General features: G+C 34.8%; 1 protein-coding gene across 1 annotated transcript in view; it reads right to left on the bottom strand.

Annotated features, from left to right (window-relative positions):
* The window catches only part of LOC150106699 (sister chromatid cohesion protein PDS5 homolog A-like), a 670786-nt gene that overhangs the window by 544158 nt on the left and 99085 nt on the right, over nt 1–27543 (bottom strand). The window contains exon 6 of the mRNA XM_090393290.1: nt 9684–9810. Coding sequence (XP_090249416.1) covers nt 9684–9810 — 127 coding nt within the window. The remainder of the gene's footprint in view (nt 1–9683; nt 9811–27543) is intronic.

Genomic DNA, 27543 nt, shown 5'->3' with positions numbered 1-27543 from the left:
ACCAGCAAACAATTCTAGCAAATGTGCGCTTTCCATGGTTATTCCTGTTTTCAAATATTTCATTATGTACATTACCTGTTACAACCTGTTTTAATTTCTTGTGAAACACAAGAATTTTCGCAAAACTAGTAGGGTATTCAAATTATTCTATCCCATCTGGTTCTTTCATGTGGAATAATATTGGAAAAGCATTTCTAATATGTTCTCTCTCTACAGAAATCTACACACCGATATACATCATTAGACATTATTATAATAATGAAATGCACATAAGGAAATGAAGAAATATGACTGATTCTAAAATGAAGTAAGTAAATTATCTTAGAAGTTAATTCAAAAACCAATGAAAATTAAATATATTACAATCTTATGGTCAGTCAGTCACCCATTTAGTAGAACATCTTATTTGTTATGCCTTGAGATTCGAGGTTTTATTTTCAATTATTTTTAAAATAAATAATGAAATAATTAAAATAATGAAATGCAGCATATAAGGAAATGAAGAAATATGACTGATTCTAAAATGAAGTAAATAAATTATCCTAGAAGTTAATTTAAAAACTAATGAAAATTAAATTTACAATCTTATGGGCAGTCACCCATCTAGTAGAACACTTTATTTGTTATGCCTTGAGATTAGAGTTTTCATTTTCAATTATTTTTAAAATAAAAAAAATAAAAAAAATCAGCTAACGCCTTTTTATTCCCGTATACGGGAGTAGGCGAGGCCATTTAGTCCTATCTAACTTTTGGAGACTGAGTGGGCAGTTCAATCTCCACTGGTACCAATCAGAGATAGATGGCCCAAGGCTATCACTAATTAAGCGGTACACAGTGAAGAGAGACGGCTCAAATGTGCCGCCATCTTGTGGTCCCTAACCCTAACACAATATATTTAATGTCTGAAATAATGTGGGTTCTACGGTTGATTTTCTTGAGTTTACAGGAAGAAAAACCCAAGTTTCTGGGATGAAAAACCCGCTTGCCCGTGCCAGAGATCGACTAACTCGGGAACCGGTCGAAAAAAGGCTTAGAAAAATTTCCTCTAGTCATCCATTTCAATATATAAATGCAGAGAAAATAGCATGAAAAATCACAATTAAAACAAAAAAAGTTTTGTATCGTATTTTTTTAAATGAATTTTAAATAGAAGTAGAAATCTTATTTTTGAAAATTGTGATATAGAAAATTTCGGTAAAATCATAAAGATTCATTATAACAGTCCCAAAGATTCATTAAACCAAATAATAGCAAACACTATGTATAAGCAATGTGTCAGAACAGACTACCTGAAATAGGCTATTTACAAACTATCGATTACTGGAAAACTTTGAGACTACAGCTGCCTCAATAATAACAATCCAATAGGCTATCTGAATAAAAGGAACCATTATCAAACAAGGTTCAATATAGCAAATTTTGAGAAAGTATCCTCTCCAAAAACCCATTGATCAGTTTATAAGGAATAACTAACCTCAAAAGTAGAAGCATTCATTAGGATAACAATGACTTTTCAGCCCTCCCTGTCAGAATATGTCTTAACAACTTGATTCTCCTCCTCCTCCAAGATTTAATTTGCCAAATAAGCTCTCACAGGTCTTGCAATGCAATGCTTTTTCCGAATGCATTAGTGTACATAAATTGCAAAAGCCCCTTAGGTCCACTACTATCCTGATGCTTTACTCCTATGGTGATTATTGTAAATCTCTGGTTTACTGGATTAATTCAGTGCAGTCAATGGCATGCTTTTAAGTGGCATACCTAAAAATCAGCAAGTTTTAACTTGAATTTTATTTTTCGTTAGTTTACCAATATATAAAGAGATTATACAAATTAAGATATTTTAAGAAGTACATAGCTAGGTTACTGGTACCCTTGTCAAATCTGTAGCTATGTGCCTTCTTTCAGTGTGACAATTTTGTTAAAATATGTCAATGGAACCCTTCTGACACCTGTGCAAACCATAGAACTCCAACTTCTGCACAAGATATATCTTAGCCTTGATGGAAAAATGTCTGTTATGGCATTTGAAGTTTTTCATCATAGTATGTGTGATATAACACAAGTTAACAAAATAATTTAGTAAAGAAGGATAAACATGAATGTTTGCCTATGTAACTTTCATTTGCAGCTATTTGGCTGAACAGGTATACACAGTTAAACTATGCACCACATATTAATAACATTATTATTGTTAAACTAGCACTTTGTTTATAAAATAGAAATCTTCAAAAAAGATGTCAATAAACTTCTGTTAGAGTCCTCACATACACCCTAAACATGACAATGATGTGCTCATAGTTCCTTTGACTCTAGTGTACAAAAAAAAAAAAAAGATAACTATCTTTTAAGATGGATGATGATCTTTCTATATGTAGAGGCCTGCAAAGATAGGTTTATGGTGAACAGATGTTTAAGTAATCCAGATGGGATACAGGAAAGGAGGAGGCAGGCTAATTTTCCATCCTTTTGTTTTTCCATAGTGAAAGTGGTGTGTGTGTGTGCACGCGCGCACGCTCAAGCTGTAGATTTTGGTTAAGAAAGTCAGTAAAGATGCTTCTGAGTCTGGCCAGATAGCATACCCAAAAGGAAGGTTGAGGTTGTATTCAAGAGAATAGGAAGTCTTAAGGATGCTCTAAGCAGGTTCTAGGTCTATTCTCTAGTGTAGGTGATTATTGGACCAGAGGATATTGTGATCAATGTTCTCCAACCCCCCCCCCCCCTCCATGCTGTGCAAGACTAGATTGTTCAGGATTATTGCTGTTGATGTAAGATTGATGTAAGACTGTCTGTCCAAGGTATGAGCAGAGGTAATCACAGTGAACTAGATAAAACACCACAGAGGAAACAAGGGGGCACTGTTTATCTTTTGTGGATACCAGGAAGAGATTCCGTTCATAGGGAAGAATGTAGGAACCGAACTGTATCTTTTCAGAATCTTTGCAAATACCTCAGAGATGCCAGCAATGCATAGGATAGGTTTGTAAGGAGAGGACATGTTTAAACCATTCTGCAGTATGATGCATTGGAATTATACTCAATTCATGTTGGAATCTTTGAAATTGGAGCAGATAATATGCGCTCTACTGAGCAAAGATTTGAAAGTGCCTATTTTTTGAGATGGATGATTGGCTGAATTTGGTTGTATGCAGCAGCCTTTGAAGGTAGATTTATGGTGAACAGACATAAGTATTCCAGATGGGTTATATGGAAGAAGGATGTCCACGAAGGCTAATTTTCTGTCCTTTTCCTCTTCCATGGTGAAGTTGATGCATGAGTGTAGGCTGTTGATTTACTCAACTTTTACATTGTGCCATTTTAAGTTTGAGCAGTTATTTAAAGAGAGTGCTGTAACATTTCTACACCACCTAAACTTAAATCATAATGGCTGTCTAATGATTGTCAAGATTTGAGAAAAATCTCATCCTCATAAACAGCAAGCAACAGCTTGCTTCCCTTTAAACCCCCCCCCCCACACACACACACATTTTTTTAATATATAATGCTGTGTCATTCAATCATTTTATCTTAATTTTTGTTATTTTATTGTATTTCAAAGTTACTTATTTTAATTTTAAGCTTAACTGCATTATTTTATTTTGTAATCACCTGCATGGTGGCACTCTAACACATTGTTCAGGTCTGTAAATAAGATTAATGTTCTTTGTTCTAGTTTCACTGCATGATTATGCTGGCACACTAGTGGTGTTGAAACTGAAGATGGCCTGTTAGTTTTTGGCTGAAATATTTGCAATAATATTTTTTTTTGTATTCTTGTGAATACACGTTTGTCTAATAATTGCCACACTTTTGTCTAATAATCATTAGTATGTCAAATGAAAAATTATGAAAATAGTCCAAAACTATGAAAATAGCCAGGAGCATAGAAAAACTATACTCTGAATGTAGTACAGAGTTCAAACTGCATTCTAATTGGAGAATCTATAGAATAAATAGCTGAAATAACACATTTCAGCTATTTAAGTACAATTTTTAGTGAAGATGGAAAATTAAATATGGAAAAGACAAGAGTTAGAAATATTGGTATGATCAGAAGTCAGCTGAATAAATTTATATAGAATAAATAAGAAATTAATAGGAAATGAAATTAAAAAATGGTAGTGTGCATGCTTAAATTGAAATCCTTCTACACAGGGCCAGCGGAAGCGGGCATGCGGGTGCCACTACGAAGGGGGGCGCCACGCCAGGACACTGTTCGTAAGTTCATTTTTAAGAAACAAAATTTTTATCATAAAAACAAAAAATTCTTAGAATGATCAATATTAAAATAAATAATGCCGGAAATAATAGTAGCACAGTGCGAACTATTATTTCGTCTCTGTGTTGTGTAATAATTTCTTGTGGGTATGAAATAGAAATAGAAATCAAAAATTAAAAAAAAAAGTTATCCGGTGCACAAAATTGTAAGCGTCATGCTGCGAAAGAAGCAGCTATTAAGAAACAAACTGGGGATCTTAATAAATTTGTTAAAATATTAAAATATTCTGATGCAGATTGTAACCAACTCGATACATCAGAAATCCGAGTTGAAGAACCGTGCACATCATCCAGTTTGTATGAAACTACTATTGCAACTATTGAACAAGATAACAAGATGCATGATTTAAGTGAAAAACAGTTAGGAGAAGATTTAATTGTAGTTGACCACGAAACTAACACATTGTTAGTCTCTGTAAATTTAGAAGATCCAGGTGAATGGGGAAATATTGATGAAAAATTACGAGTTGTTTTATTTGAAATAGGGCCTGTTCAAAAGAAAAATATAATATATCCCTTTTGCTGTTTTTTTGCTTTTGTTGCAAACTTTTTGCACCTACTGAATCAAGTAGTCTTGTAGAAGGTTATAACAAGTGGAAAAATGTAAGTACAACTTTGCATAGACATGAGACTAGTTTAACTCACATGAAAAATTTCTTAAACTGGAAGGAACTTGATAAAAATTTAAAAAACAAAACTACTATTGATTGCCACTCAAAGCGTGTATGAAATGGAAAAGAAGCATTGGACGAGTGTTTTAGAACGCTTGATTGAAATTATAAAATTCCTTGGTAGCCAAAATTTAGCTTTTCGCAAATTATCTGATAAATTATATGAAAGGAATAATGGTAATTTTTTAAAATTAGTCAAATTGTTTGTGATATTTGATCCCATTATGGAAAATCATGTTGAAAGAGCCCTACAAAAACAATAGAGTACACTATTTGAGTAAAGACAGTCAAAATGAAATATTGGAAACTTTAAGTAACGCAATCAGGGATACAATTTTATTATCAATTCGAAAATCTAAATATTATTCCATAATTTTAGACTGCACACCATATGCAAGTAAAACAGAACAAATGACCATTATTATTCTTTTTTTTCCTGTGACAATGGAATTGTCAAGATCAGGGAAAAGTTTTTAGGTTTTGCAGATATATCAGATTCCACAGGACGTGGTTTATGTGCAACAATAATGGAACAACTGGAAAAATGAAACATTGAAGACATGCGAGGTCAAGGGTATGATAATAGGGCAAATATGAAAGGGAATGGGCTCCAAAATTTGTTTTTGAACAAAACTCCTCGAGCTTTTTACACGCCATGCCATGTGCTGCTCATACTCTAAATTTAATCATTAACGATGCAGCCAAAGGGAATGCAGATACAATTAGTTTCATTACAATTATTCAAGAAATATACAATTTCTTTTCATTCTCTTACAAACGTTGGGCAATCCTTTTAAAGTTCGTAAAAAAATTAACATTGAAACAGCCAACAGAAACGCGATGAGAAAGTAAAATTAATGCAATCCGCCCTCTATGATATCAATTAGGAGAAATTTACAATGCACTTTTTGAAATTTTAAATAATGAAAATTTTAATAAAGAAACTCAACATGAAGCACAAACATTATGTGCTAAAATAAAGGACTACACATTTATTTGCTCTCTTATAACTTGGCATGATTTACTTAACAGAATAAACCCTGAGAGTAAAATGCTTCAAGACAAAAATATGAACATTACACTTGCTTTACAATCGATCGAAAATTTAAAAATATTCTTACAAGAATATCGATCAGATACAATTTTAAAGAAGTTCTAAAAACGGCAAAAGAACTGAGTGAAGAGGTGGATGGAGAACAAGAATTTAAAACTCGTACGAAAGTTCGACGACGAAAGAAGACATGACAATTTGACGAAGAGCATCATGACGAAACGCCACAATCACCAGAAGATAAATTTAGAGTGAATGTGTTTTATACACTTCTAGACGTTGCAATGTGTTCGTTAATAGAACATTTTGAACAACTAAAAACATATTATGATAATTTCAATTTCTGGTATAGATTACTACAAATTAATAACGAAGATTTACGAAAAAATTGTGACGATTTAAAGATTCTCTTGAAGGACGGTGACAATAAAGACGTAAATGCAATAGAACTATATGACGAGTTATGTGCTTTCTGGGATATTTTTTGGAAGGATAATTTAAATATTCAAAACCCTTTCGATATTCTTAATTTTATTGTGTCCAATAATTTATCTTTCCCTAACTTTTCAATTGCTTTAAGAATACTATTAACCTTACCTGTTAGTGTAGCGAGCGGTGAACGTTCCTTTTCCAAGTTGAAATTGATTAAAACCTACTTAAGAACAAGTATGCCAAAAAAAGCTTGTTAGTTTGTATTGAAAATGATATATGTGCGGAATTAGATGTTAAGACCATTATTTCTAATTTTGTAAATATGAAATCAAAAACCCTAAAATTTAAATAAAAAAATTTCAAGTATATTTATGTAATTTAATTTTATTTTCTGTTATTCTGTAAAGATGTTATTTTTTGAATACTTATATTAAATGTTCTAATTATTTCTGAATTCTTTTCTTATTTTCTCATCTATCTTGAGTTTCTTTTATTTTCCTAAAAGATAGTTCCACTTATAAAAATTATTAAAAATTTTTTATAAGTTACTAAGAATTTAGTAACTTGTAAAATGCAAGAATTTTTTAAACTTTAGTTCAAATAAATTTTAACTTTAATTACAGTTAAAAGTTTGTTAGCGATTCGGGTCGGTGAGAAGGTTATAATCCCTGTATCATTATATTCAATGATTAAAGTGAAGTGGCTTTATCAAAATTTGCTTTAACTTTTGAGAATTTTTTGAATATTCGGGTTTTTAACGATTATCCTGCCTAGTCAACACCATCAGTTCGTTACATTTAGCGAACCAACGTATGGCTGTTATGTCAAAATTTATTTACGAAATTTCAAATAATTTAAATTTTTATTATCGTAAAAGAACCACACACGCCCAGATCATTACAGGCGTGCTTAGATAGAAATTGCATGTGGGCGGCAAAGACCCTAGCGCCGGCTCTGCTTCTACATATAAAGTTGCATGTTAATGGATTAAAATTAATGGGCTGAAATTAAAACTAAATTAAATTAAAATATAACAGATAAATTTATTTAATACAAATGAGGATAACAATATCCCAAATTTTTCGAATAGTGAGACAGTCATTTCGATGAATATTAGGTCTATGAAGGAAGGCTTCATCACTTTCTTTATATAAATATTCATGTTTATATATGGCTCTATGTAGTAGCTTATCATTTTCAATGCTATGTTGCGCAAGGGCAGATTTGTGAAGTTTGATGAGATATATCTCTGAACATGAAGACTACATTCATCTCAGTTTTTCTTAAATAATGTGTGTGTATTTGGTTCTACAGTTCACCTTTGAAAGCTGCTCAACATTTATTCCTTTAAAAACTCTTATCCACTCTTCTTTTTAATATGAAATTCGTTTTTATCCTGCTCAACACTATACTCTTATATTCTGAAACATCCTTCTCTTTATATGAAATTGTGCACATATTTATGTTGGAACATGCTGTTAGTAATAACTAGTCCGTGTCAAGAACAGAAATCCAGCAGATACCTATCATTACTATTAGCTTTTGCTATTTTTTTCAAATGTTTCCCCAACATTTCTATATGTCTGGTAATAATTTCTTACTCTGCTGTTTAGATCTCCAACAAGGACCAACTTTTCCTTTTTCATTGTGTCAGCTGCCTTGAAAAATTTCTCCACTTCTTCATTAGTAGAACCTTCTGGAAGACCACGGGTACAAATAAATCTCCATTCGGATATATTTGCCACATCACTGCTTGATATTGGTTGCAATTCAAGATTATTCTCATATTTAGTGTCGAATACTTCCCTGACTATTAATGCCTGAATTTGTTGCTTAGAAAGATTGCACCTGTTTGTTTTTTTTTGTCTTTGTTTCAGTGACGCCTATTATGCTGATCTAGTACTTATCCAGTTCTTCTGCTAGTTCCATCTCTTTTCCATTGATGCTTCTTATACTGATGGTGTCAATCTTGAACTCTTCCGATATGAGTTGCATGTTCCAGTAGCTGACTTATTGCTGTTTCCCTTAGTTCCCTGACAAAAATAACGAGGGCCTTGGTTAACCGGGCAACATTCCAACTGGCATGAAATTCTGTCGTGTTTCACCATCATTTTGCATTATGATTTATGCCAATAAAAATACACTTTGGTTGGCTAAATGCCAAATTGCCATTCCATCCTCTTTTGTTCATTATCCAAGTAGATACCAAACAGGATTTACCATGAGAAGGTCAGGACATTAGGTTAGAAGCTGTCGATGGTTCTCCACATTCCCTAAAAGCTATGTGGAGGTCTCCTCCCAGTTATCTAGTTTTGACATAGAAGCAACCCTTCTACATATAAGAGTATTTCAAAAAATCAAAGTAATGAAATAAAAAAAAATTTAATTCAGGAACAACAAACAAGAAAAAGTAAATAATAGTTAAATTATCATTATTGTATGGTATCTCCATGGAGTCTGGAGACCCATTGTAGGAAACCCAAACTAGCTATTATAAACACAAAACCTATCATATCTCTCCTTAAACTCATTCAATGTCAGGGAACTCACAATTCATTCTGGCAATCCAATCCACTTATCTACCACTCTCTGTGCAAAAAATGTGTCCGCACTCCTACTAACCACACTCATACACAACTTCTTCCATGGATGGCCCCTAGTTCTCTGACTATTTATCATATATTGAAAAATTTCCTTTGCATCAATTTTATAAATTCACTTTAATATCTTAAAAGTTTCTATCATGTCCCCTCTTTTCTAAACTTTGTAGCCTACAAACCTTCAACTTATCCTCATAGAGTGCATTCCACAGACCTGTCACCAGCTAGTCACTCGTCTCTGAATCTTCTCCTACCACCTCCTGGTCCCAAAGAAACCCAGGTGACCAAATCTGTGAGCAGAAGTCAAAAGTCAGGATATAGCCATTGTTAGCAGTGTTTTCAACATCCAAGTAATCATTTGAGCCATTTTTACCAACTTCTGCAATGTGCCCTCTGAATATTCTCAAGTTCCTAGCCTCATTAATTTCCTGCAATCCAGTACTATCAATATGATGGTATTGGATTGCAGGAAATTGCATAACCTAACATTTTGCAACATTAAATTGAATCAATAAATTGAAATTAATGAATAAACATGCACTTGTTTTCTTTAAGTCACTAAAAATGTTCAAAATACAAAGAAAATAATGGTTAAAGCAATGATATTATGGCACAATGCAAGCATTTATGTATAAAACATGGACCACTTACCTTCCTTGGTTCTATAATCTGTGCAAGAATTATGTCTAACAGCGGCTGTGAAACTGTGTCAGCTTCCACAATCAAAGGACAAAGCATATCCAACATAAAATTTTTTACTTTATGGGAATGATTATCACTGTAATTACAAAAATAGATGAAAATATTGCTGCTTTGTAATGTGGAATTTTAGAATTAAAATGACTAAAATTAAAAAATAAATCATTAAAATTAAAAACATATATTCTTTCATATTTTACATGACATGGCCATGTATAACAATTAAAGAAAATATTTAAAAAAATAAATCAGTTAACATTTTTAAAATACGAGGAACAATAAGATGAATTAAATTATATTTAATCTCATGATCATTTTACTTGCAATGATATGGACTATATGTGAAATGTACAGCTTTTCCATATATAAATATATAAAATATATAGTAAATACATAATAAAATAAAGTCTAATATTTACAATATTTTGCTTCTTCCAAATACAGCAATTATGCAAGTCATTAGTGTTATGCAAAAGAATAGTTCAACACCAACACAAGAGATTCATATAAATTTTACTTTGTTTGCATATAAGCCTTAAAATAATATCAATGCAATTATCTTCAAAGTATCAAGCTAAATTCAAATAATCAAAATTAGCTGAGCGGCACAAATTATTGCAGAAAATTCCCTGGCATTTTTTAATTAATATCATACTGTAAAATTACAGATACAGTCATACTCCAGTCATATGACATGTTAGGTTCCAAACCCCCATTGTACAGCAAAACATTTCCCCCCACACACACACTTGTAGATGCCTGAAATGGTTTAATAAAGATTTTAAGTCATATGTGCATAAATGATGTAAATAAAGAATTTATTTACATCATATAGGCAAAAGAAAAAATTGAATAATTTTTTGCAAATGAAAAAAGTTATTCTGAATACTTTGGTTAAGGTAACACACCAACCAGTTTGGCTATAAGTCTACACCATTAAAAGATTTTCCATTTTATAATAAGACTGTCATGGTCACAGATACCTGTAGTATTAACTAGTGTAGCACTTTTCACTTCTCTGTCTCTTTGTCAATATAATATAGCAAATGCTTATATTCTTAAGCACTGTCACCAATCAATGTAATAGATATACTACATTCATTGTATTTTAGAGGAGCAACATGAAAAAAAAAAAGTTCAGAAAGATAGTGTCTAACTTTATCTTTGTTTAAAACAACTGTAAAAACAGTACTGCTAGGTAAGTTTAACCTGCATCCTATCTCAGTACTCAATACACTGCCATCACTAAATTTTATAATTTTAATCTTATCATGTAATGTAAGAGTTGTAGCAAGCAATGACAACGTAAACAAACACTTCATGAATATTGCACATCTGTTGATTGGGGTGTAATCTGGCTCGCCTCCTCGTGGTGCACCCTGGGTAACGCTAATTGAGCTAGAGCGATTTGGCAGCCAGTCTAACACTTAGTTCTCCTGGCTAAAGCATGCAGTCAAACAATACTGATTTTTCTAATTTTATTGATGATGCTGACAAAAAAACTGGGATTTAGCCTTAAGATGTGTCAACTGAATATCAAGGGAATTAACAGAGCAAAATGCGACTATCTCTGCAAAATACTACAAGAAAATAACATTGACGTGTGCTTCTTCAAGAAACACATGCTGAAAACGAAGACAACCTTAATAGAAGAGGAAAATTAACTGGTTACACTCTGATTGGTGCTACATACCACCAGAATTATGGCATTGCAACATATATCAAAGATAATATAGAAAATGCTTCTATCCTGACAACAAGATGTGATAACGATACCCATCTTGTGAGTGTGAAAATTCACAACATAACAATAGTCAATGTCTATAAACCTCCTTTAACATCATGGTCTATAGATGTGATACCTACTTATCAACATCCAACAGTATGGATTGGTGATTTTAATAGCCATCATGAAGAATGGAAGTACCGTGATAATGACTGGGGGACCACCCTCGTTCAATGGGCAGAAATAAATAATATACACCTTGTATTTGATGCCAAAGATAGAAACACCTTTAGATCATCAGCATGGCAAACAGAGACTAATCCAGACTTATGTTTTGTTTCAATAAACACAGAGGGGCAAACATTATCAGCAAAATGATATGTACTTTCTAACTTCCCACACAGTCAACATCGACCGGTGTTACTGGAAATTGGTATGACACTACCTATAGCAAGATCCTTTCCACGACCACGTTGGAATTTTAAAAAAGCAAATTGGAGAAATTTTGCGAATGAATTGGATAAATGTGTTCGGTGGATACCTGCTAGAGTTGCAGAGTACAAGAGATTTGTAGGAGCAATCATATCAACTGCGAAAAAATATATCCCTAGAGGTTACAGAAAAGATTATGTCCCCGGATGGAATGAAGAGAGTGAACATCTCTACAGAGAGTTCCTGAAAAGTGAAGATCCTGAAATAGCAGATGAATTACTACATAGCCTGAACTCATCTCGAAAAACAAAATGGATTGATACGGTTGAAAACCTTGACTTCAAACGATCAAGTAGAAAAGCTTGGAATCTTCTCCAACAACTATCCACAACTAATCTACCTAAAAGAAAAAGCACAATCATCTCCCCTGAGAAAATAGCTAATCAAATCGTTAATATATCAAGGGCACCTAGGGACCGTGAACATACCAAGAAAGTTAAGAAAGAACTTAGAGCTTTAAAAATAAATGCCCCTGCTTTCTCACAATATGCCTCAATCTTCACTATAGATGAAGTAAAAGCCGTAATAAAAGATATCAAAGCAGGCAAGGCCCCAGGCTTCAACGGTGTCCATCCTGAATTTCTGATTGATAGCGGGCCAAATACTATAAAATGGCTTTGTGAATTCTTTTCTGATATATTATTGACTGGCCGACTACCTAGCCAGTTTAAGAAGTCAAAAATAGTTGCTATTCTTAAACCTGGAAAACCACCCCAGGAGGCAAAAAGTTACAGACCTATTGCTTTGTTGAGTTGCACCTATAAAATGTTAGAGCGCCTTCTGTACAACAGATTGTCCACACCAATTATGTAGCATGTCCCGATTGAGCAAGCTGGTTTTAGAGAAAAACGTGGTTGTGTGATCAATTGCTCACTTCTTGGACCTAACAGCAGCCTATGATACAGTATGGCATGAAGGTCTTATGTACAAATTTCTTAGCATTGTCCCATGTAAATGGACTGCACTTAATTTCCTCCATGCTCACTGAACGTTTCTTTCAAGTTATATTAGGAAATAAAATGTCCTGACAACGAAAACTTAATAATGGTCTTCCACAAGGGTCAGTATTGGCACCCGTACTTTATAACCTATAAACATATGACTTGCCTGCTACCATCTCACGCAAGTTCTGTTATGCTGATGACACTGTAATTGCCATTCGACACAAAAACATGAGTCAGGTTGAAGACGTACTTACAAGAGATCTGAAAACTATAGGTGAATATTATAAAAAATGGAGGCTCCAGCTCAATCCAGACAAAACAGAAGTATCAAGCTTTCACCTTAATAATCACATGGTAGATGTCACTTTACATATCTTCTTTGAAGGATGTTTACTACGACACAATAAGTTTCCAAAGTACTTGGGTGTTACCCTGGACCGCACGCTCTCTTACAAGCAACACCTAACAAATGTTTCTGCTAAGTTAAGAACCCGTAACAACATAATACAAAACCTAATAGGCACGACATGGGGAGCAACAGCCGATAATCTGTGGATTACTGCTCTTGGTCTAGTTATCTCTGTTGCCGAATATTGCTCACCAGTGTGGCTAAATAGCACACATGTTAAACTTGTTGATAGCCAACTAAATAATACAATGAGACTGATTTCTGGCACAATTAAATCAACGCCCACACACTGGCTTCCAGCTCTTAGTAACATTGTTCCACCAAATCTGCGCAGGACTAAGGCTCTCTTACAGGAGTATAAGAAAATCTTGGAGAACACAGCCCTACCAATACATTTAGATCTCCCAGACTTAAATGTACGACGATTGAGATCAAGACATCCACCACTACAATTAATCCAACTACTACTACATTCTAACTTTGACTTGAAGCAAAAGTGGCAAGAACAGTGGGAGAGCCATACAGATGACATCACAAAATTTTCTCTCAATGAATTACAAGAAAGTTTTGATGCTTGCTCACACCTCCCATGAAAATCCTCGACTCAGCTGAATAGAATACGAACTGGTCATGGTGTATGCGCGGACATGCTTTTTAAATGGGGTAAATGACCATCCCCGCATTGTGATTGTGGAGCTCAGAGACAAACTGTGAACCATATTGTGGCTCAGTGTTACCTCAGAGCATATTCAGGAAACAAATTGGACTTTTTAAGTGCTACACCCGAAGCTATGAACTATCTGACCAATATGGATGTAACCTTTTAATTTTATTGGTTTTTAAAATGACTTTTGACTTTTAATTTTATATGTTATTAAAGTGTATTGTACTGCATGTTTTGATATTCATGCCATACGAATAAATAAATAAATCTGTTAATTCATGACAGTCATGTCTAAAACTGTCATATGAGCAAATGAATTGTTGTAACTGGAAATTGGTCATAACTGAAAAGCACTGTAAAGCAGGGTATTACTGTATTTTGGTTTGCATATCACAAACCATCTTCAGTGTAGAATAAACTATATAAAAATTAAATAATAACAATCTGTTAACTCTCTTCACTCTCCTAATACTGTGGAACTCTTTTCAACCAGTCCTACCAGATGTAGAAAATGTACCAAAGCAGTTGAAGAAAAAACCCAGCTTACTACATGTGGCTTCCATAAAGAACCCCAGCTTCATACTTAGCCTATGCTGAAGCATGCAATAAATGCAAAGCAGTCTTCAACAGATCTAAATATGACTTCATAAAGAAAACTTGCCTCCTATCCAAATAGAAACTATGCCTTGTATGAGAAGGCATATACACACTATTACTCACCAGTGCTTCCACCTCTCTCTCTCTCTCTCTCATCCAACACCCGAAGATAAAGCTGACCTCCTGACATAGCTCTTTTTCTCCAACTACTGCACAGGTGATCGAGGTACATCACCTTCTACCACACCAGAATCTGAGCACCATATGCAACCAATGGTTTTCTGACAAAAAGACAGAAAAATACTATATAACTTGGACACCAAAGTCTTCTGGTACTGATGGCATTGCTCCAACTGTACTCAAACATTGTGCTGGAGAGTTAATACCTGTCTTGATCATCCCTACAATCTTTTATACTAAGCAGGTACTTATCCCAATGTGTGGAAGCAATCATATATTCAGCCTATTCCAAAAAGGGAGACGGACGTCAACCATCAAACTATCAGCCAATATTCATCTGCTCAGTCCTCCCCAAAATAATAATAGATAACATCATCAACAGCTGACTTCCCCACTATCCAGAGACCCACCAATTAATCAGCAGCTAACAGTATGAATTTTTACCATTCAAGGTCAATGGCATACATCACCCACCACTGGGCATGTCTCATGGAAAGGTTCAAAGAAATCTGTACTGTAGCTACTGACATTAAACAACCATTGTTGTTTAATCTATGCATTAATTACATTAATGATATTGGAAAGGGACTAAGTAGGCAAGGCAATCAGAGATGATACTAATGCTACTTGATGCCAGATCTTTTGGCCATGTCTGCCATCAAGGCCTGCAAAACAAAATGCCATCCTTTGGTCAACCTACCAACATCTGTAACTGGGTAGCTGCCTTTACTCTGGTTGTTCACTGCATGTCCTGGTGAATGGCTCCCTCTCTTCAAACTTTACCAACAATGCAGGAGTGGGGACTGGCCTACTCTCAATCACCACCAATCCCATTCACAGCTTTGCTGATCACAGCATTGTCCATTCATCCTATTCATTTGACAAACCATGTAGTGCTCAGACATCCCAAGCTTCAAGATCATCTTCAATTAGCCTTAAACACTGACATCCACACCATCCTTCAATGGGATGAGGATAATCTGATCACCTTCAATGCCACCAAATGCAGTCTTGCCTTTTACTCTTGCAAAAGTGATCTCAAATCATCTACCTTCACCTCAGTAACACACAAATCAACAGGATCAGATCACTCTCTCTCTCTCTGCTTACATTAACATTTACTTCCAGCCTCTCCTGGCATAAAAACATCACATCAATCACTTCCTCAGCACCTTAAAATTAGGCACTCTTCTGCATAAAATGCTATTTTTCACCCAGCTCATATTTCAGCTTGGTCAATGGAATTAGAAAAAGGAAATTAGTTGGAGATGTAGGTATTAACGCACCAAGGAATATAACTGCACCATTAGGGTAGTTGAATCGGGAAAAAAAAAAAAAAAAATCAAGCTTCAAAGATAAGAAGTTACAGAGATCGGAATGATTTTCAGAAATGATAAAAGTGCTTAAAGCAGTAGAGGAATGGTACATAATGAAGCAGTAAACAAAATCTTGAGCCACAGAATGTGAAAAAGAGAAGATTCAAGATCAGAGATCCTCTGGCAAGAATATCAAGGACGGAGTCATTCAGAGTGTAATTTGGACAGGTAAAATGGACTGGTTGTTGTGGCAGTAATCTGAGGTTCAGTAAAAAAAAACAAGGGATCAGGTTTTGATGTCTGAGGGATGGAACACATCATTTATGTTAGTGTTTACACCACAAATGTTAGTGAAATAAATGTGGAAGAAATTTTTGTGTTTTTTTTTTTTAACTTTTTAATTTTTAGAGTTTTTTTGAAGAAGGTTTGTTTCTTATTTTAACCACCACTACACATACCAGCCAATGAAGCAGAAACCTTTATGGAGATGTATGCAAACATCCCTTATGCAGCATATATGCAAAATAATTGGTAACATGCATCACCATGTGTTCTAGGCAACTATTTAAGAATGTTGCCAGTCAGTAATCATCAATGGTGCTGATCGTAATGGGATAAAACAAAGGATCTTTTGGAGTTCAAAAATAAGGGTTTATTGTGGGTGCCCATTTGATTGGAGCCAAGATTTTGAAAACAGCAGAGCTCACGGGTTTATCAAAAGATGAGATATTCTGAGTCTTTAATCAGTGGAAAAATAACCTATATTACTTGTCTAAGACAGTCTGTTAAGAACGAGATCACAGTTGCCTGAGAAGGCTTGTACCGACAAACAGACCTTCATGTGTGCAGCAATTGACTGAAGCATTTAATGAAGACTGTTCCCAACCCATATCTCACCAAACTATGCACAGGGAATTGAAGAGGATTGGTACTGGCAGTTTCAACATGGTATTAAATAAAAGTTTCTAATTCAGTAGCTAGTACGTGTATATTTAGCTAGGTTTACTTTCATGCTAGTATTTCAGAGATGATTGCATTCTGTGTAATCTGAAATCTGTGTAAAAAAAAAAAAACTGTTTAAAAGATTATATCAAGCTCAGAAAAAAAATTTTGGGCATTTTTTTTTGGTAAATCTTGCTGTTTTTCCTTGTATCGCATGTCATAAAACACACAGAATGTCACATCTAGCTGAGTGTGCTTCTGCCTATTACTGCTTAGCAAAACAGGAATGAAAAGGGCATATAGAAATGGATGGACAAAAAATTTAAACTTTGCAAGGAATGGCACAGGTTGACTAAAGGGAGGTCATATCTAAGCAATTTGCTCATATTTTATAATAGTGTTATGGCAGAGTTGGATAAAGGGAATGGATTGTACGATACTGCTGGAATTTGCTAAGGCATTTGATAAGATACCAAATGAAAAGCTATTGCATAAGCTAGAGACTATGGGAATGGAATATAAATTATTAGCTTGGATAAGTGGGTAGCTGATGGACAGGTATCAGAAAGTGGTATATGAGGGATATGAACCTGGGGGACTGATCCCAGGGATTAGTCCTTGGACCATTGGTGTTTAATCTATACATTAATAATAATAAAGGGACTGATAAGAGATCTTTGGTTGTTTGCTGATGATGTAAAGATAGGCAGGGCAATCAGAGATGCTACTATTTTCAATAGGCTGGAAGTGTGGGCAAATAATTATGGCTGTCAACTCAATGTTAGTAAATATAAAATTACACTCTGGCATGATGCAATATCCACCATATTTTATTGGTGAGATTATGCATGGAGTGACTGAGATTTTGGAGTTATGGGTGATAGAAAGTTGAAGTTCTAAAGTCAAATAACGAAAATTGCAAATTCAACTCAGAGGATATGAAAGTCATTTTGTCTCTTTACAAATGCTTTGATATGACCACACCTGGACTACTCTGTGCAGACTTGGTCCTGTGGGATCCAAAAGGATAAAGCTGTGGAAAGACTGTAATGAAGAGTTACAAAAATGATATCAGGATTATGGAATGTAGATTACGAGGATAGATTGAGAGTATGTGGATTGCAGACATGGATAGACAGAGGAAAGATGGGTAATAATGGTAGAGGCCTATAAACTTTGAGATGGCATTATCGGTTGATAGCATTTTTCATTATATGGAAGGTGGAGAGAGGACAAGGAGGGCATCTGTAGAAGTTTGCATGCTGTTACAAAAGGAGTGAGAGCCAGATTTTTCTCTCAATTAATTAAAATTAAAGTTATTATAATTTTAATTAATGTCTATTCATGGTACTTCCTTACTGAAGCATTTTTCTCTCAGAACCATGAGTGAGTGCAGCAGTTTATCTAGTGTGAATGAGTTTAAAAGAAGGTATGAAGCTGGTGTGGATGATGTATGGCCTCCCATGATACATCCTTAACTCCCTGGAGGTCTAATAATAATTTCCATGTGCAAAGCTCAATGTTGGTTATAAATAGGAACTGGGTTTGAGAGAGTGCACAGTTTATAAGTCATGCATTTGTTGATATGGAGATGTGTTCTTTATATTAAGGCTTATATTTAAGCTTTATATTTTGTTTATATTTAGAGTGAGTATTTTAATTAAATATGAGCATAGATGAGAGAGTATTTTTATATATATATATACACATATATATATATACACAAGTAACCCTCGTATAACGCAGTACTTATACAACATGGTTTTGATATAAGACGGTCTACAAACTGTAGTAACCCTTTATCTTTTCATATACCGTATTTTCCGGTGTATAAGACGCACTTTTTTACCTTAAAAATTCATCTTAAAAATGGGGTGCGTCTTATATAATGAAGGTAAAGATTGTTTCCTCTTTTCAAAGTCATGCGCACTCCCTTTTGTGTTCCAAGATCTTTGTAGGCGGTTAATGGTACAATCAAATTGATGCGTGACCTACACGTGACTTCTAGCGCGTCACTGGCTAAGAACGGGGAGTCCCTATTCAAGTTTCATAATATCTTATCCGAGTAATCAGTTACCAATGTTTATCAGTATTGAGTTGACGTGTTTGAGATATTTTGTGTTCAGTTTGATATTTCCCCGTAGATTTTAGTGATGGAAAAAAACAGGCGACATTCATATACTTCAAGTAACAAATTGCAGGTTGTAAAATATGCAGAAGAACACTGGAATAGGGAAGCTGAAAGACATTTTGGACCTCCGCCTACATAAAAAATGATTAGAACTTGGTGTGGTCAGAAGGAGATTTTGTACAATTTGCGTAATTAAAAACATGCGGAACTTAGAAAAATTGCGAAGTGGCCAGAACTAGAGACCAAAGTTTTGAAATTGGTGCAAGAAAATCGGCAAAATGGCATTGCCATTTCAACAAAAATGATTCGTACACATGCAGTCAAAGTAGCCTGTGAGCATTGTTTTGGTTTAGGTAAAGTTTAGGTTTTTTCCAGAAAATTGTATTAAATTTCTTGGGTGCGTCTTATACATAAGAGCATCTTATACACCGGAAAATACGGTATTTTTCAACATGCGACTTAAAAATCAAATTTTATCTTTGTTAAATTTGCATCTGCTGTATCGCGCATGTAGTTATAAGTAGCAAATTTATATTAGGGGAAATACCCTTTAGCATGCATGTACGTCAATTGTTTACCGTATAAAGTATTTATTGTTGAAAATTGTCTTCGTTTTCTGCCAGGAATGCGCATTAAAAATCATAAGTGTGTTAATCTCAAAGCTGAGCACTTTATTTTTTGGTGAGTTACATACAATATGTAATGCTTTTTTTTTATGTAAAAAAAATTATTTTTATAGTAATGACCACTTAGATCACTTTTGCAATATATGCGTTTGTTAATAGGGATAAACCAACCCACTGAAAACTGCCAAGATAACAATTGAACAAGACTGAAGATACATTCGGTTTCAATCAGCACGACTCAACCTTTGCGAACTTCTTCATAAGTGCTCCAATCTCTTCAATAGTGAATTAATTGATGGAGAAATAGATTTAAATGAGGGGGAACTGGTACAATTAATAGATGACGTCGAACCAAATGGCGGGGAAAGTTCTGCCAAAGATTCTGATTGTGATGAATCCGTTAAAGAATTCAGTTTAAAGAAATTAGCAGAAGGATTGAACTTGGCAAGAAAGTTATTTTATGGATAATGATCTCTCAATGGAGCAATGCAGAAAATTCACGAGACAATTGGATATTTGTTTAGCTCTGTATTATGAACTTAAAAAAAAAAAAAATTGCAGCGTAGTGGTAAGCAAGGCCTTATTACTGACTTCTTAATAACTAAACCAGCCGAAGTATGCAATGAGAATTATACAAATGATGTCCAAGAGATTTCAAGTGGCGATGTCTGGCCACTCTTAAATAAAGAACATCTATGGAATGACTTTTAATCGGATTATATTGATCAAGTGCATATAATAAACAACTATGTCATACCAACTAGTTTCACCAACTAAGGCTGTTGGCATCATCAGGGTACATAACTGATGTAAGGCACTAAAAAGTAAAAAACTGTTACAAACTATAATCAACCGATTCCAATTATATTAAACAAAGAACAGAGCGCGTACAATACATGCATAGAGCGTGCATGATATCACTTGTTTTATTTAGAAACGTTCTATAGTTGGTACTATAATTCAGTTCTGGTGAGTTGAGGGATCTAATAAGGGTCTTCCAGATCACAGGCAAGATTAGTCCTTGGTTCCTGTTAAGGTTTTGTATACAGCAGGCAACTATTGTGGCCTCCTTAAAAATTCGGGAGCGGAAGTCCTACTCCATGTAAGGAATTGTGCTTCTATCCCATTCTATGGTATGGTTCATTCTTGAGAAATGAAAAGCTAACCCTGATTTTTCTTCTCTGTTATTAGTGACGTCACCTATGTGTTCTTTTTGCCTAATTTCAAGGCTCTTGAAGTTTGGCCGATGTAATTCAAGCAGCACAAGCAGGGTATGTTATAAACTCCAGCATATTTGGAGAAAGGATGGCTATCTTTTGGAGATCTTAAGAATTGTCTAATCGTTTCTGTAGGTTTAAAGGTCACTCTTATTTTATGTGGTCTAAGGAGTCTAGCAATCTTATTGGAAACTGTCTCTAAGTATGGAATGATGATGGTAGAAATATAATGTATATCATCTTGTTGTCTTTGTCAGGTTTAAGAGAAAAGTATCTTGTGGACGAGTCTTCATGGTTCTTCGACATGTGTACAATACTAAGTTTCTGAGAAATGTGGTGGCAGGAAGCGAAATGTAAATAACGTCCTGTATTGGTAGGTTTGCAGTAAACTGAGAGGTTGATACCACCATTCGGAAGCTTCTTAATTAAAGCTTCTTCTTAATCAGCACAAATTAATTGTGCTGATCTCTTTATGGAGGATTTTGAAAATAAAATCTTACCTCAAACAGATCCTAAATCCACAGTATGGTGGAGATATGTGGATGATATCTTTATCGTTTGGAACCACACAAAAAAGGACCTGTTCGACTTTCTTAACAAAATCAACTCTCTACACCACACAATCAAATTCACTCTAGAACTTGAAAAAGATAACCAATTATAATTTCTGGACACTTTAATTAAGAAGCTTCCGAATGGTGGTATCAACCTCTCAGTTTACTGCAAATCTACGATTACAGGACGTTATTTACATTTCACTTCCTGCCACCACATTTCTCAGAAACTTAGTATTGTAGACATGTTGAAGAACCGTGCCTCTCTCCTTACAACAGATCAACAACACCTCCAGGAAGAACTATCCCTGATATCCACCAACCTTACCATGAATGGATTTCCTCGAAGACTCGTCCACAAGATACTTTTCTCTGAACCCCGACAAAGACAACAAGATGATATACATTATATTTCTACCATCGTCATTCCATACTTAGGGACAGTTTCTAATAAGATTGCTAGACTCCTTAGACCACATAAAATAAGAGTGACCTTTAAACCCACAGAAACAATTAGACAATTCTTAATATCTCCAAAAGATAGCCATCCTTTATCGAAATATGCTGGAGTTTGTAACATACCCTGCTCATGCAGCTTGAATTACATCGGCCAAACATCAAGGAGCCTTGAAATTAGGCAAAAAGAACACATAGGTGACGTCAATAATAACAGAGAAGAAAAATAGAGGTTAGCTTTTCATATCTCAAGAACGAACCATACCATAGAGTGGAATAGAAGCACAATTCCTTACATGGAGTAGGACTTCCGCTCCCGAATTTTTAAGGAGGCCACAACAGTTGCCTGCTGTATACAAAACCTTAACAGGAACCAAGGACCCTAATCTTTGCAATTATAAAATTGTTATGGCATACCGCTAAAGCAACTGTCTGTTTAAATTTAATAAATACATAGGGAGAAGTTAGGTGGGAGAATTTATGCCATGTGCTATGGATGAGGAGTATCAGCTTTATGTATCATTGGCACACTACATAATCTAGGAGTGATAGGCTGATGTGATTATTATTATTATTATTTTTTAATGTGAAATAAAATCATTAGTCTTAATATGTGAAAACCAACAGCATAGATGAGATTTTTGCGGATGTTTATCTTGAATATTAAGCAAACTTTTAAAGGTTTCCATTTCCAATGCATTAATAATGCTTCTTAGAAGACAAGCTTGCAATAAAGAGACACAGGAATTAGTCTAGTTTTGAAGCATCTTCTTGTGATAAATATTTAGTGGCTCTTTTTTATGTCTACTTTTGGAAGATAATACAGAAAGGAGGAGGAAGATGCTAATCGAAAACCTTTGCTTAAAATAGAAGACCCCATATGAGTAATTTTGTAACTGGAAAGATTTATATACTTTGTATATATTTTATATACAAATATATACAAAATCTTTGTATATATTGTAAATATTTATATATTTATACTTTGTTCTATATCAGAGCTGATATAAGCAGTTACATATTTTTAATAAACAGTCCTCACAATACTAGTCTAAGTACTAGAACTTTTTCAAAATGCTTGTTATCAATGGAGTTTCCTTCAACTACTTGAAGAGAACTCATAAGACTGCAAAAATAGATTACAAAGGTACCAGATAATACAGAGACCTCTAAGTATTATCTCTGGAGTGGACAATATGGTGTTGGTGAAGAAGCTAATGAGGATCTACATACATAATACAAATGTGAGTAGATAGCACCACAATTCTCTAGAAAGAAAACAGCATGGTTTTATTAAAGATACCTCTTGCTTTAGCAATTTACTCATGTTTTATAATACTGACTGCAGAGGTGGATAAGGGGAAATGAATATACTGTATAATGCATCTGAAAGGATTCCACACACATGGAGAGAGAGAGTTTATGGAGGTGCCAAGTCTAAGAAAAGGAAGGGGACTAGTGGAGTACTACAGGGTTCTGTACTTGAGTCATTTGTTGTTTAGCTTGTCTGTTAATGATAACTGGGTTTGTTCTGGATACTAACATGCAATTATTAGCTAATGATGCAGGGTGAGAGAGAGAAAGATGAGAAATATATCTGATACAGAATCCTTGCAAAGTTATATGAAAATTGATTACGGTCAGATGACATCTTTAATGCTCCTTCAAAGTTCTAGTTCTCCATTTTGAATGGAGAACTTTGCAGGAAGAGTTATTATATTGATGGTTTAATGGTAATTTGTTACATGGGCAATCAAGCAGACCTGAAGGGGATGGGCAATGGTAGAGACTTCAAGTTTAGAGAAAGGTGTGCAATGTTGAGGAGAACACTAATGTACTCTGAATACATTAATTATTCTTTCTTGTACAAGGCTTTGATAAAATTGCATATGGACTGCTGCCCTCAGCTATCATTATCTGAGTTCAAAGGAGATGGAGACAACCAAAAAAATTCATCTAAGGCTAACTAAGATAATCTAGCATATCAATGATGATTTGAAAAGCCAGTGGGCAAGGTAAGCAACAGTTAACTTGTTGTTCTCCATGTATTCTGCAAATGGAAAAATGGAACTGTAATGACAACCCAGTAAGCTTGACAACCATCAGCACATCATTCCAGTAGTGGAAAATATGGCAGTTTCTGTGGTGGGACCATTTTTTTGGTATGGCTCAATCCACTCATTCCATTAAAAGTAAGTTTAAGATAGGATTTTCTTTTTCTGCACTGTTTAAATGATGGTCTAACAAAATGAAAATGATCACATCAAGAAATGTGCACATTTCAAACTGGTGAGAAATGACAATCTTTGAGCAGTGGACACTGAGAACAGAATTGTAATAAGTAAAATTATCCAGTTTTCAATACTTAGATACATGAAAGGACCAAAGTTTGACTCTGAACATATGTTTTAACTTGCACACAGATTAGAATCAGTCATGAGATAGCAGCATAAAGTCATAGAAATGACTCACAGTTTTGTGTAACAGATTTACTCTTATAATTATTACATGGGGGGGGTCAAAGCTGTACAACTGAGAGGAGACCTCCACATAGTGTTTAAAGGAATGCAGAGAACCGACCAGGGCTTCTGACCTAATGTCCAATCCTCACCTTCTCGTGGTGCACCCTGTTGGGAATCTATCTGGATACTGAACGAACAAGGATAGGCTGGCAATTTGGGATTTAGCCGACCAAATTGTATTCTTATTGACTTAAACCAATATACAAAATGATGGTACAATATGGCAAAATTTCAGGCCGGCCAGGGCATTGCCCAGTTAAACAAGGCCCCAGTTGTTTTCGCCAGAGAACCAGGGCAAACAGCGAAAAGTCAGCTACTGGAACAAATCCTGAAACACACCCCCAACTCAACATCACAAGAGTTAAAAGATCAGTACTATCAATATAAGAAGCCTGAATGGCAAAGAAATGGAGCTAGCTGAAGAATTAGATAAGTTCCATATTGACATAATAGGGGTGACTGAAACTAAAAAAACAAAGACTGGTAGGATCTTTCTGAGCAATAAATACAAAATGTTGTATTCAGGAAATGACAATCAAGGAAAAGAAGGAGTAGCCATAGTATTCAACACAAAATACGAGGCTAATCTTCTTGCATGGCACGCAGTCTCAAGTAGAGTGATGTGGGCTAATATCAGAATGGGGAATTGGACAATATGACTTATTTGTGCCTATGGTCCCACAGAAGGTTCTACTAAGGTAGAAGAGGAGGAATTTTTTGATGCTTTAGAAAAAGCAACTGACACAACGAAAAAGAAAAAGTTGGTCCTTGTTGGGGATCTAAATAGCAGAGTAGGAAATGATATTAAGACATACAAAAATATTTTGGGAAAATTTAGAGAAAACAGCAAAGCTAATAATAATGGCAAATACGTGTTGGATTTCTGCTCACGACATGGACTGGTTATTATTAACACCATGTTCCAACATAAAAATGTGCACAAATTCACATGGAGAGAAGAGGCAAGGAATAAGAAAAGCCTTATTGACAATGTTATTGTTGATAGTGATGGTTTCTCCCTGGTGCAGGATACCAGAGTGTACAGAGGATTTGAAATTGGAAGTGATCACTATTTAGTCTTGAGCAGGATAAAATTGAATTTCATATTGAAAAGAATAACATGTAAGAAAGTTTTAAAGCGAATAAAAGTTGAGCAGCTCTCAGATGTGAACTGTAGACTAAAATACACAAAGATTATTGAAGAAAAAATGAAAGAGTTTGAAAACAGAAACCAAACCTTGGAGATTCAGTGGCAGCCTTGAATAAAACACTGACTGATTCAGCCAGAGAGGCATGTGGTGAGGTCGTCTGCAATGATAGAAAAAATCAGAACTTCATAGTGGACACAGGAAGTTAAAGAGGCAGTGAAGGAAAAGAAGAAAACATATCAAACGTTCCTGGTAAAATAAGTCAACATGTGCTCTTAGAGAATACAGAGACAAATGTAAGAAAGCGAAACACTGTGTAAAACTAGCTAAACAAAAGTCATGGGAGGACTTTGGCAAGAACATAGAAAATAAATATCAAGAAGGTGGCAAAATATTCTGGAGGTTGTTGAAGAAGCTTAGAAATGGAGGAAAGAGTGCTGCTGTAAGAGGAGTTAGAGATGATAAAGATGACATGAAAACGGGAGCAAAAGATACCCTTGAAGCATGGAGTAATTACTGGTAGAATAAAAGTCTTACAGTGGCTGCACTGCACAGTTCAGAAGGCCTGGACAGAGGGACGAATCCTGATGATTGGAGTAGAGTTCTCATAATACCCATATATAAAAAGGAAAATAAAACTGAATGTGAAAATTACAGAAGTATTTCCCTACTGAGTGTTCCTGGTAAGATTTATGCAAGTATACTTGATAAATGGTTGAAAAGAATTGTGGAAGAAAAGCATGGTGAAGAACAAGCTGGATTCAGACCAAATAGAGGCTGTCAGGATCAGATCTGCACTTTACGACAAATAGCTGAGAAATCATGGAAATATAACAAAGATCTGTATTTAAGTTTTGTCGGTCCGGAAAAGGCATATGACAAGGTGCCAAGAGAGAAGTTGTTCAATACGCTACAGTTATATGATGTCAATGGGACATTATATCAAGCAATACTTAATCTTTATTTGAGTTGTAAGTTATCAGTTAGAATGGAAGGAAGTACAGGAATATGGTTTAATGTTAAATCTGGTGTGAGACAAGGATGTACATTATCCCCTCTGTTATTCATTATCTATATGGATCACATTATGAAGGAAAGTGGTATTAAACATGATATCAAAATTGGAGATGTTAATGTCAGCTCTTTGCTTTATGCAGACAATGTTATACTTCTAAATAAATCTGCTAGAAGTCTGCAATATTCCCTGACTAAATTGAATAACTGTTGTAATAGATGTGGTATGAAGGTCAGCAATAAAAAGATAAAGACAATGAAAATAGGCAGAATTGTTGAAAATGTCAACTGCGTTCTTAACGGAGAACCTGTGGAACATGTAAAAGATTTCAGCTACTTGGGCACGATTTTTAGTGAAGATGGTACATTACATATGGAAATAGATAACAGAATCAACAAAGCTGGTATGGTAGCAAGTCAATTGAATAAATTCATATGGAATAAGAGAGAAATTAGTCGGAACACTACATTAGCTGTATACAAGACAGTGTTCAAACCAGTTTTAACTTATGGATCTGAGAGCGGGGTCAGAAGTAAAACACTTGACGAAAGACTAGAGACTGCAGATATGAGAGTCCTGAGAAAGATTAGAGGTGTGAACAGATGGCATCAATGGCAATATCATATTAAAAATAAAGATATTAGGAAAGAACTTGACATTGGTCACTTAAACAGAATGGGCAAGGAAAGATTAGCAAAACAAGTGATCTCTGCCAGGTTGGCAGGAAAACGACCCAGAGGAAGACCAAGATATAGGTGGATTGATAGGGTACAAAGTTCATCAGATGACAGAAATATATGATCTGATAATATTGGAGTCTTGACAAGTAACAGACCGATTTGGAGGATAATTGTAGATAGGAAGTTAGTATTG

Source organism: Typopeltis vanoorti, chromosome 5 (genome assembly GCF_054136105.1).
Source record: "Typopeltis vanoorti isolate ZY-2024b chromosome 5, IOZ_Tvanoo_1.0, whole genome shotgun sequence".
Lineage (NCBI taxonomy): Eukaryota > Metazoa > Arthropoda > Arachnida > Uropygi > Thelyphonidae > Typopeltis > Typopeltis vanoorti.
The sequence above is the reverse complement of the archived record's forward strand: the minus strand, read 5'-3'. Positions and strand labels throughout refer to the sequence as shown.